Genomic DNA, 12,462 nt, shown 5'->3' on the forward strand with positions numbered 1-12,462 from the left:
TTTCAGAACAGACCCTGTATGAGTGTAAAGTATAGAATGACCTTCTACATACCCCCCCCCCCCCCCCCCCCCCACCATCAGCCTGACCACGCTTACTACAGGGCAAAGGCCCCTCCCACATCCCTACAGTTGCATTTCTACGCTTTTTTGTGCAGAGTCGGCACGTCCATTGATTGGCGATTTTTTGGCGGCACATAACATTTCCCGCACTTGGAATCGGCGCCGCTACCTGTTGGTCGATCCAGCGGTGATCACCCGCGATGGGTTTCAGTCGAGGGACGCAGCACCATGATGATGATGATGGTGATGATGATGTCCTCAGGCTTAATGGCACATACCCACGGTGGGGGATTGGCCAGGGTGCATAGCGGATACAAACGCACTCATCTACAAGGAATGGAGGATTTTGATAATTTTGGAACGCAGAGCTAGAATTTGTACAAAACAAAAAATACGGAGAAAAAAAGTTATGCCTGTGGCCGCTTCGTCTTCTTTGCAGCCCACAGCGGAGGTTCCGCGTGAGAGGGCTATTAGACACCTTTAGCATACCGTGTAACGTGTTACCGTTACCGTTACCGGAGTACCGGGTGCCCGCCCATCGCCGCTGAGCCCGCGCTGATTGGTCCCGATGCTCCCCGCGCTCGCGTAGCTGCCAAGTACGTGGCGCAATCTGGCGCCGTCAAGGCGATTTGCGCATGCGCATTGGCTGCGCGCTGGCTCACGGTACTCCGGTAACGGTAACGGTAACACGGTACACGGTATGCTAAAGGTGTCTATTAAAGCGTCCCTGAAAAGGGTGTTTGAGGGTGGCTATAATACGTATTTATTAGTTGGAGTATATGCCACCGAGTGTTATTGCCGTGTAGAAGCCCTCAAAAGCGAGCTTATCATTTACGACATAGTTCTAGAAATTCCCGGGTCTGCACCTCGGGGCGACCAGCGGTGCCGGGCTTTCACCCGAATCCGCGCGCAACGCGTCATACAGCGCTCGTTTCGTCAGTAGCGAAGGGCTGGGCAATTATTGGTTTGCCGTGCAAACTTTTTGTGACGTCACGCAGCTGCCATGGCCACGGCCGGAAGCTCCGCCCCCCGGGAAACTCCCGCGCGCGTCGGCAGCCGCCAAAGGGGCCGGATGGGGGGGGGGGGGGGGGGGGGGGGGGGGGGCGGGTGCCGGCGGGAGAGCGCCGACATTTCAGTGCGCAAACGTGGCGAGAGCACAGGACGACAAAATCGCGGAAATTCAAATGTTGACTTCAGATAACTCAGCTTTCGCAAAACGCTTTAAAAAATTATTGTTGGAGGATATTTGTGAAGCGGCGTGCTATTACACCCTAGGCATACCGCAACATTATTACAGCCCCTTTCAGACCCCCTTTAATGGTTTGTTTGCCAGTTAAGCGTCTCTGCTGGCATTGGTGTTGCAGTAAGACCACGTGACTATACCATGCGCGCCTCACGCATCTGTAGCCACTTCTTTTTCTTTGCCGCTTAGGAAGCGGAAGAAGAACAGCTTTGTTTTACCTACGGAGAAGTGGTTCATTTATACCACATGCTATGGGCTTGCCAAGACAATCCAGAATCAATGACCAAACGATTAAGGACTGGGAAACGGCTCTGGCCAGTTCGCAGCCGGAAAACCAGCTCTGACTAATAGACCGGGTAAGAGCGGCGGCAAAAGGTAATGTGCTCCTGGAATGGGGACCCGCCCAAATAACCTTAAGTTATTCTTCGTATTAAAAGTAATTCTCACACACTCATTGTGTCAGCGTAACTGAGGAATGCTCCGATCGTCCTTCGAGCAACTTGGGCCAAAGCAGGCCGGAACCGTGAGCTGTCAACAAAGCCGTCATCTTCACGACGTCGCGGCGCCGGCTTCAGTCGAGCAGCGACTGCAGTACCGGCGTACTCAGTTCGGTTGGGGAAGGAAGGTGCCCGTCGCTACCTCGCCTGTAAGCAACTTCGACTGGCGCCCTAAATAGAAAAACACTGCGTCAGCCGGACGGCGCCGGGCAAAACAAATGCCTCAATCTTCCCGTACTGAGGATGGTGGAGTCAGAGGTGCAAGCCGTCTATTCACACGAGGCACTGCGCACAGAAGGCAACGACCTCTTCCGAAGCTACGACTTTTCTAGCAATGGCGCTTCAAATTAATCCTGGTCAGCGCCCGGTTCCTGTGAGGCCCGCTTTATATGTTGAGGAGGTCCTGCCGCCGCCAGAAGTGCTGCTTAACTGCGGCATCATCGTCATCGCTATCGAAAAGAGCTTTCCTTGCCACCAGAACAGCGGCGAAATGGTCCCGGTTACGCCTTCTGCTCTGGCCGGCCACAGAAGACAGCACGGAAGTCCATGCAATTCGAAACTCTCCAAGTAGCTACATTCCCCAGCTAGGGACCTAGAGACATGAGACCGTATAGAACCACCCCGATGGCACGCTGCTATAGGCTTTTTGGAGCTGCTGTAAATACTTAATATATACTGTACAGTCCTCTTTTCTGCACCACCCGGCTCTCTCTGGTCCGTTCCCTGCCAACTCGTTCCTTATCGGACGCCGTCCACGCAACTTGCGGCAAGACAGGATTCATGCGGACAGGAGTGCATGTCGCGTGGGGCTTGCAGCTCATTCGTCATGGAAGACAAGAGGTTGGCGCCGTCGGATGAGCCACAGTTAGCAGCAGAGAACCGAGGTGCTCATGAGAGTGAGAATAAGCGTCGGTAACGGCAAAATCAAGCCCTCCTTGAGACAGAAGGCGAAAATAGCGATCTGTTTTACTCTGCGCAATCATACCGAAGATCGTTTGCAAATGAACACCGCATAAGTTCGATGCTATCACAAGGGCAAGACGCAAGCACCAGGACTGACTAGTCCTCTTCGTCGTGTCCGGACCGCCAACGGAGCCACCGCCGTCTAAACGTATGTTAACGAATGGACACCGTGCTCGCAGAGTCGAACAACTGCGGGACCTGTCTGAGGGGTTAGTGCGCTCGGCTACTGCACCGGAGATGCCGGGTTGAAACCCGGCCGCGGCGGCCTCGTTTCGATGGAGGCGAAACACAAAGGCGCACGTGTCCTCTGTGATGCCAGTGCACGTTAAAGATCCCCAGGAGGTCGACGCTCTCCACTACGGCGCTCTCCAGTCCAGCGCTTCTTTCTCTCTTTCTTCTTCAACTCCCACCTTCCTCCCTTCCATTATGGCGCGGTTCGAGTGTCCGCCCAGATATGAGACAACTACTGCGCCATTTCTTTTCCACACAAAAAAAAATAGAATTTCTGCGCGAACATTTCCGTGGCGACAGCTTTTCGCAGAATTGTTGCTGTTAAGTAGCAGCTTAGTCTATGTTGTAATTTTTGAAGAGGTATGTCACATCCAACCCGGCGATGGCAAGCTATTTATGCTCTTGGAAATGGGAAGTGGAAGGCAGGTCTGATGAAAAGGGTTAAACAGACGATCGACGCCCATTTCAAGAGATAGCCACCCAATTACGAGTATGGCGAACACTTACATTCTATGCTCCCAGTAATGCATTGCGAAACATTGCAAAGGGCATTTCAACTCTATACACTGATGCGAGATAAAAAAAAAAGTATGCGCATTTCAATAATCCTAGTGCGGCAGATACATTATGGGCGTCATTATACCTGCTAGAGTAGACACACGTAACAAAGAAGCACTCGAGGTTGAATATCCAATAAGTGAATGCGAAAATGTCGAGCTCTTTGGGCTGAAAAGTTCATAACATTGTTGCGCTTTTTGTTAGTCTTTTTCTGCTTAGAAACGTTTACAGGCGCGTCACTGGTGCACACTGTCAGTTGCCGGGATTTAGATCGTTTAGCCGTCATCTAAAAGTGCTCAAAGGCTTTTAAATTTCGCCCGGTGAGCAAACGAGGTCATGAAGTGCTTATTCGTGTCCGGGTCGTTTATTCATCACGTAGAACGTCGGTCCCCTTAAGGTCATAATTGTTTCATCCAACTCGTTCAATTATTAATTCACTGCTGAATATTTTCGTGTCAGAAACAGGAGTACTACGAGTTGTACCTTGAATTTGTTAAATTAAGAGCGAAATAATGAACTGGGCCACCGAGCACAGGGAAACTTTGGGGTCATAGCAAAGCATTCATACAGGTAGATGCTGCGGGCGTCATCTTGACAGACATACGCCGATTGGTCTCAAATATTCTGATCAAACCTCCGCCTGATTTAATCCACTCGTACACATGTATGAATAAAATCGCATAACCGGCAAAATTTCTGACTCGCAACACCCGTCTGCGAGCATGAGGCCGAACGTTACCGGAATGTAAACGGATTAAGCAGGACACTTTATTACATTGGCGCAGCCAACTAACCAAAAACTAAGACAATTAATATCGTGAAGTTTCTGAAGCGGCGGCCCATAACCAGTATGCTTGAGATAAAAATTCAGAAGTAAAACGTTTACGCGGACCATTTGGGATGTTATTCCGAATGGGTGATGGGGCTCGATAAACTAGAGCAAACAAGATATGACAACGCGAGGTAATTGAAAGCTACTGCATCAACAAAGCCGCAAGGACCTGCATCAGCTCCGTATCAGTCTACGTTCTTGATTAAGAAGTAAATATTTCGGAAAGGCACGTGTGTTGTGACCATGTACGGGTAAGGACAGCGACATGGCTAAAAGAATAGGGTATGTGGCAAAATAAATTTAGTTTGAAGTTGGCACTCAGTCTTGTGTAATATGTGTGTCTGTCACTGTGTCTGTGTCTGTCCCTGTGGCTGTGCCTTTCTTCACGCCCCATCACCCATTCGAAAAAAAAATTCAGCTGATTTCTTGCATATTGTCAAGTAGTGGTGACTGCAGTCCGGTGAACAGGAAAACAGCCAGAACGTCTTCGAAACGAAACTCTTTATTTGGGCTGACTTGCGCCCGCAAAGAACTGAATCACTCGGTGGCGGCGCAGCAGCAAGCGTGCTCGGCGGTCGTCGAATTGAATCCCCGCCGCTTTCGGTCGTGCTCTTTTTAAAGCTGATAGCGAACATTCGAGATAAAGCTTGGAAAGTTACTAGAACATTCTGGCGCAAAGTAGAATCGGCTTCGCCTGGATGCGATCAATCTAGATAAATCTAGGCGCGTCTTGCGACACAAACGAAGCGATAAAGCGGCGTGTCGGCTGCCTTGAAGCATGAACAAACAAACGCTACAAAACATTACAAAGATTCGCATCAATATTTTGTCGACAAACGCATGAGAATTAACATGAACGATTCGGAGCTGTAGCAGCGATATTTCATTTTCTCGTTTAATTGGTTCTACCTTCATCTCCGTGGTGTACAGATTGATTCGTAGATAAATGCACACAGGTCGAAGAATAGCGGCGTCCCTGAGGAAACACCTGAGGTGCCTGGTGAAAGAACTGAGTGTCAGCCACGGTTCACATGGCGGCGTTGTCATGCCAGGCGCCCAACTTTCACAGCACGCCTTTATTTCTACTTCTCTCTCCAGAGAAAAAGCCCGATCAACATTTCATTTCTTAAAAGCCGACAACCGCAATATGTAACGGCCTACGGCGAAGTGACACTGCGCCGAAACATGAACGTGAACAAATCCTAGTAATTTAAATGTACAGAGATGGAGCATTGATAAAAACAGAGATAAAATATATAAAAAATAGCGAAAGAATGAGCTATGTTATGATAGGCGTTAAAGTCAGTAAATTACGTGTCTACCTTCAATCCTTCATAAACACAAAATTTGAAGCTTTCCTTTTTATGCGAAAGACAGAGTGGTTACACAAAAACCCGATTTTCGTCACCATAAAATTCGTTGATTGCTAGAAAGGGGTTACTTGACGTTGCGACGTCAGTACAACTTTTCTTTTTTTTTCTCGTTCTTTTTTTCCCTTCCCTGCACCATATTGCACATGCCCGAAAGTTTGTTTCAAGGAAGAGTAAAAAAAAACAACTGCCGCAATAAGCACGTAGACAGGTTCATTCCCTGCAAAACGGGGGTGGTGTACAAAATACCCCTCACATGTGGGAATTGTTACATAAGGCCAACTGGACGATGCCTGAATGTCAGACTTCAGGAGCATCGCGCCGCTGTTGAATCATTGGCGGGGGGCGGGGAACTGGCAAAACATTGTCGCCATTGTAGTAATTGCACACCCAGGTTCCGCGACACAATTGTGATAAAAAAATTGACGACCCAGCTTAGCAGGGAAATCTTCGAGGCCTACTGCATAAAAAAAAAAGAAAATGACCGGTGCATCAGCTACACTTCAGTATCTTTATCCACGAAAGAGCTAAACTATCTAGATGCTAACTTATGCCACACGCGCCCACGTGCCTGTGTTATTTGATGGTTTCGGCTGTTTATCAGGTGTGATTACGGTTCCTGTATAAATGTGGTTTTCCTGTAGTAAACTTTAGTTGAAGTTCCGCGTCTTGTCCTGTGCTTTCCTCTCTTCGTCCTGCGTCGTTTTGCGCGGTTGCAATATGCACTCCATTGGCGAATAAATTACTGATTGGTCGATAGAGCTCACGTGGCCTTGTGTCGTCATCACAAACTGCACACCGGATTTCAGCACTTTAGTTCATAGATGTCCAGCAACCTAGATAGAAAATCGAAATCAAATAAAAAAGAATGTGATATATGTAAGCGTGGGCTAATGCAGCCAGCAATTCTAATACGGCATTCGATGGAGCGACAAACGCAATGATACTGACTGACGTAATCATACAGAGAAGTTGCAGCAAAAGCTGCGACAGATGTGAAATCAAATGTTATCGCATTTCACACTCAAGGTGACATAGGTGCCCCCATAGTTTCTATTGCAGCGAAAAGCTTCACTAGGCTCATCAACACCGCGCTTCGCGTGAGCCGGAGGCCAGATTTGCCACTTCTGCGCATGCGCGAAACCAAGCGACGTCACGCGCAGCGCAGGCGGCCGCCAACTCCGTTATAAAAAAACGAATAAAAATAAGCCCAGAAACGGGAATAAAAAAAGAAATGAAAGGAATAAAATATCAGAAATAAAAAATAAATAAAAGACATACAGTGCGCCAGGAAACTCTCATATTATTACGGGGGGTTAGCCCAGCGGCAGACGGTACAGGCCACAGTCAGAAGGCACACCGAGCTAAATCACTCCAGCACAAACTGCCACGTCCTCGTCGTCGTTCACTGCCGAACGTCCCAAAACAACGTCGTCTTCTCCTAGCAACTATGCACCGTAACACTACCCCCCCCCCCTCCTCCGCCGGGCGGAAGGAAGCACAGTCCCTGGGTGTCCTAAGATGGTGGGTTTGGATGGTAGGGCTTAAGACGGGCGACGTGTACGAGCTGTGTGGAGGAGGCCGCACGAGGAGTGTGGGGTTGCAGGGGCGCGATCTCGTAGGTGACATCGCTCAGTTGCCGCAAGACGCGGTAAGGACCCACGTAACGAGGCAGCAACTTCTCACACAGGCCCACACGACGCGCAGGGAGCCAGAGGAGTACGAGGGAGTCGGGATGGTAATGGGCGTCACGGTGATGAAGGTCGTACCGTCGTTTTTGAGCGACTTGTGAAGCGTCGAGGCGATCTCGAGCGATTTGGCGGGCGGCGTCAGCTCGGGCAATGGCGTCACCAGCGTAACTGCTTGTACAAGGGTCGTGAGGCAGGAGGCTGTCGAACGGTAGCAACGGGTCGCGGCCAAAGAGCAGGTAGAAGGGAGAGTAGCCGGTGGTATCGTGGCGTGTGGAATTGTAGGCGAACGTCACGAAAGGTAAGCTGACGTCCCAGTCTCGATAGTGGTCTGAGACATACATAGACAGCATGTCCGTCAGGGTGCGATTAAGACGCTCAGTAAGGCCGTTGGTCTGAGGATGGTAGGCCGTCGTGAACTTGTGGCGGGTAGAGCAGGAGCGCAGAAGGTCGTGGACCACTTTAGAAAGAAAGCAGGGGCCGCGATCCGTAAGCAGTTGACGAGGAGCGCCATGAAGTAGGACGACGTCATGGAGAAGAAAGTCGGCGACATCGGAGGCACAGCTGGTAGGGATAGCGCGCGTGATAGCGTACCGGGTAGTGTAATCGGTCGCAACGGCAATCCACTTGTTCCCGGATGTTGATGGGGGGAAAGGACCAAGCAGGTCGAGACCAACACGGAAAAATGGGTCAGTCGGGATGTCGATGGGCTGAAGCTGGCCACTGGGTGGAAGTGGGGGCGTTTTCCGGCGCTGGCATGGATCACAAGCAGCAACATAACCGCGGACAGAGCGGTAAAGGCCAGGCCAGAAGAACCGCCTGCGCACGCTGTCGTACGTGCGTGAGACGCCTAGGTGCCCGGCAGTAGGAGCGTCATGAAGTTGGGCAAGCACTGTGGAGCGGAGATGGGTCGGGACGACGAGCAGGAGGTCGGCGCCATCTGGGTGCATATTGCGCCGGTACAAAATATCGTGATGCAGCACGAACATTCGTAGAGCAGGATCGGAAGGGTCGCTGCGGAGGCGGTCGACTATTAGGCGCAGAGTTGGATCACGGCGCTGCTCGTCACCAATGTTCAGAAAGTCTGATACGGACAGTACACAGTCGTCGGTATCACGCGTGTGGGAGTCAGGGGGATCGACAGGATGGCGGGACAGACAGTCAGCGTCTTGGTGCAGCTGGCCGGACTTGTAGACAACATTAAATGTGTATTCTTGCAAACGCAAGGCCCAGCGACCCAGACGTCCTGTAGGGTCTTTAAGAGAGGACAGCCAACACAAAGCATGGTGATCCGTAACTACGCAGAAGGGCCTTCCAAACAAATAAGGGCGGAATTTTGTTAACGCCCACACAAGAGCAAGGCACTCCCGCTCCGTAATAGAGTAGTTACGTTCGGAAGGAGAGAGCAGGCGGCTGGCGTAAGCAATCACACGAAAGTGCTCGTGTTGCCGCTGCGCAAGAATGGCGCCAATACCATGGCCACTGGCGTCTGTGCGAAGTTCCGTAGGCGCAGATGGGTCGGAATGGGCCAACACAGGTGGAGCCGTGAGGGCCGCAACAAGTGCCGTGAAGGAGCGAGCTTGGTCAAGGCCCCAGGAGAAAGGGACATCCTTCTTCAGGAGGGTGGTAAGGGGACGGGTCGTGTCGGCGAAGTTCGGGATAAACCGGCGAAAATACGAGCAGAGCCCGAGGAAACTGCGCACATCGCTCGAGGAACGGGGAGTGGGGAACTCACGAACGGCACGAACTTTGTCAGGGTCGGGCTTTACACCAGACGCATCAGCCAAGTGGCCGAGGACCTTAATTTGGCGCTGGCCAAAGGTGCACTTCTTGGAGCTCAGTTGGAGACCAGCGCGACGGAAGACGGCAAGGATAGTAGCAAGACGGCGTATGTGGCTTTCGAACGTTGAGGAGAAAACGACAACGTCATCTAGGTAGCACAAGCACGTTGTCCATTTGAAGCCACGCAGAAGCGAGTCCATCATGCGCTCGAAGGTGGCAGGAGCGTTGCAGAGGCCGAAAGGCATAACTTTGAATTGGTACAGGCCATCGGGGGTGATAAAGGCAGTCTTCTCACGATCCCGTTCGTCAACAGCGATTTGCCAGTAGCCTGAACGGAGATCAATAGAAGAAAAGTAGCTGGCACCATGTAGAGAGTCGAGGGCCAGGTGTCACAACCTTCTTCAGACGACGGCGAAACGAGGAGCTCAGGACAGAAATTTGGGCGCCAGTGTCAATAAGCGTGGTAACTGGTGCACCGTCCACACAGATATCGAGAAGGTTGCGGCGAGGAGCGAGGGTCAGGAGAGGATTTTCGGGCCGGGTCATCAATGCAGCATCACCTCCGGGAGCTGCATTGGTTAGTTTTCCGAGTGAGAGCCAGGTAAGGGTGGAGTGGACGGGCGTCGAAATTGCGGCGAACGAGAGCGGCGGATCTGAGGGGAAGGCGAGCGGCTGGACCTTCGCGGGGCCGAAGTGTCGAAAGCGTGCGGAGACTCAGCACGAGAAGACGTCTGGCGTGGTTCGAAGCCGGCACGGCGATCATAATTGGAGCTAGGTCCGTAGTCTGCACGACGATCGTAAGTGGAACGGAGGTGAGGTGGCGAAAACCAACGGCTGCGGCAGTGACGGGAAATGTGGCCGACACGCGAACAGGTGAAGCAGATTGGGCGGTCGTCCGGGGTGCGCCAATCCGCAGGATTCCGGTAGCGGTAACGTGGTAGTACGGTCGGAGTCGGTGAAGCAGCAGCAACCAGTGGAGCGGTGTTTGGCAAACAGGGCGACGCAGACGGCAGGCCAGACTTGAGGCCCACGTTCGCAAACTCCTGGCGAACGACGGCCTGGATCAGCGCAATCGTAGAGTCGGCCGGTTGAGGGGCGAAGGTGACGGGAGTCATAGCTTCCAGTTCTCTGCGGACGATTCTAGTTAAATTGGCAGGATGGGACGGTTGTCGCAGTGTTGGCAGGTCTTCGCAGGAGGATGTCGCCGCAGTGTTCGGAAGGCGATCAAAACGAGAAGCAATACGGCGATGTTTTGCCTGCTCGAATTGCCGGCATACCTGGAGGACGGAGTCAACCGTTGCACAATCTTTACAAAGAAGAAGGTTGAATGCATCATCAGCAATCCCCTTCAGGATGTGGCCCACCTTGTCGGTCTCTGGCATGGCGCTGTCTACTTTTCGGCACAGAGCGAGGACGTCCTGGATGTAGGAGAGGTATGACTCCGTAGATGACTGTGCTCGAGAAGCAAGGTCTTTTTTAGCACCCAGCTTGCGCCCAATTGGTTTGCCAAATAAGTCTCTGAGCTTTTCTTTGCAGTTGTCCCAAGAGGTGAGGTCTTCCTCATGCGTCTCAAACCAGACGCGCGCCGTGCCCGCCAGGTAGAAAATAACGTTAGCAAGCATGAGCGTCGCGTCCCAGCGGTTGTGCTTGCTGACTCGCTCATACATGGCGAGCCAATCCTCGACATCGACGTCATCGGTGCCACAAAAGGTGCCTGGGTCGCGAGGCTGCGCCACGACAACGGTCGGCGCTGGTGGTGATGCTGCGGCCGGAGGTGGGTTGGACGGCATAGTGGTGGCTCGAAGCTGACGACCGCTGCGGAGGTCCAGGGCAGGGTCCCGGTGTGATACCCAGCACCTCCACCAAATATTACGGGGGGTTAGCCCAGCGGCAGACGGTACAGGCCACAGTCAGAAGGCACACCGAGCTAAATCACTCCAGCATAAACTGCCACGTCCTCGTCGTCGTTCACTGCCGAACGTCCCAAAACAACGTCGTCTTCTCCTAGCAACTATGCATCGTAACAATATCTCGGTGGACACCCGAACCGGGCCGTAAGGGAAGGAAAATGGAAAGAAAATTGGTTTGAAGGAAAGGAAACGACGCCTGTCTCTCTCATATCTCGGTGGATACCCGAACCGCGCCGTAAGGTCCTTAAGGAAAATGAAATGAAATAAAAACTGGTTTTAAGGAAGGGAAATGCCTGTCTCTCATATCTCAATGTACACCCGAAAGAAATGGACACCACAGTACATGTCTTTAAAGCAACCTTCTAAGACAGCACCATATTCACTACACGCGCGTCTCCTCCTCCGCCTCCGCACAGGCAGTGTGTGGACGGCCGAACGCCCCCACCGTTATCGTGGTACTCCCAGTGCATTGTGCGCAATATGCGACAGCCATGACGTCAAACCAAGCGTAACTTAACTTTTTCGCTTGTATGTACAGGCTTAATCACAGCTAAGTCACTGCCAGTTTTTTTTCATGGCCTTCTCCTTCCAGATGGATGTGCCCGTGACGGCTACTTTAGCATTACCAAGCAGAGGAAGAAAGTTTGCTTGAACTGTTTGAATTCAATTGAAGTTTATTTCGGAACATCTATACAAAGGATGTTTGAAATAGCATCTGTATCTCTAGCTATTAGAAGAAGAAGAAGAAGAAGAAGTTTATTCACATCACATTACATGATGCAGGAAGCCTGCAGAAAAAGCTGCCAGAAGCCAGCTTGACAGGGCCGCAGGCCCCCTTTCATTGGCAGTTGGCGGAATGTCGTAAAAAAAAGTTTATACACAGCATATTTTATCACAACATGTAAAGAAAAAAGTGAAAAAGCAACATATTACAAGAAAAAACGCTAAGACATATATACTGTTACCACATTTCAGTGTAACACGTACTCACATTTTTAATACATTCATGGGGAAATATTATCGACACACAATCTCTTTTTACTTCGTTTTGAAAAGATCGCGCAGTGCTTTGAAAGTTATATTGTCGAGTTGGATATTTTTAGCTTGCAAACTGTTTAGTAATCGGGGTAACTTGTTTTGCAGCATCTGTAGACCGCTTGTAGTTCTACTTGTGTTAACCTTCCATGGTTCAAAATGACGCGTCTGGTATGAATCTACATTATTTTCTAGCTGAGCTATGTTCTGAATAGTACAATTGTTACATTTAGTTTCTTGTTTGAACAACTTGCAAAGCCGGTAGTCATAGGATTTTGTTACTGGAATTACAT

The 12,462-nt window shown here is 50.9% G+C and overlaps 1 protein-coding gene across 1 annotated transcript; it reads right to left on the reverse strand.

Annotated features, from left to right (window-relative positions):
* Window positions 1–9,721: 9,721 nt before the first annotated feature.
* Window positions 9,722–11,172, reverse strand: LOC149360737 (uncharacterized). Its single transcript, XM_089569385.1, has one exon. It carries the CDS (start codon window positions 11,012–11,014, stop codon window positions 9,803–9,805), a length of 1,212 nt encoding a protein of 403 aa, XP_089425511.1. The 5' UTR covers window positions 11,015–11,172; the 3' UTR covers window positions 9,722–9,802.
* Window positions 11,173–12,462: the final 1,290 nt, after the last annotated feature.

Source organism: Amblyomma mixtum, chromosome 2 (assembly GCF_055824585.1).
Source record: "Amblyomma mixtum isolate Tamu chromosome 2, ASM5582458v1, whole genome shotgun sequence".
Lineage (NCBI taxonomy): Eukaryota > Metazoa > Arthropoda > Arachnida > Ixodida > Ixodidae > Amblyomma > Amblyomma mixtum.

Coding starts and splice junctions, on each gene's coding strand:
- LOC149360737 (XM_089569385.1), bottom strand. CDS start 11,014: ATGCCGTCCAACCCACCTCCGGCCGCAGCATCACCACCAGCGCCGACC.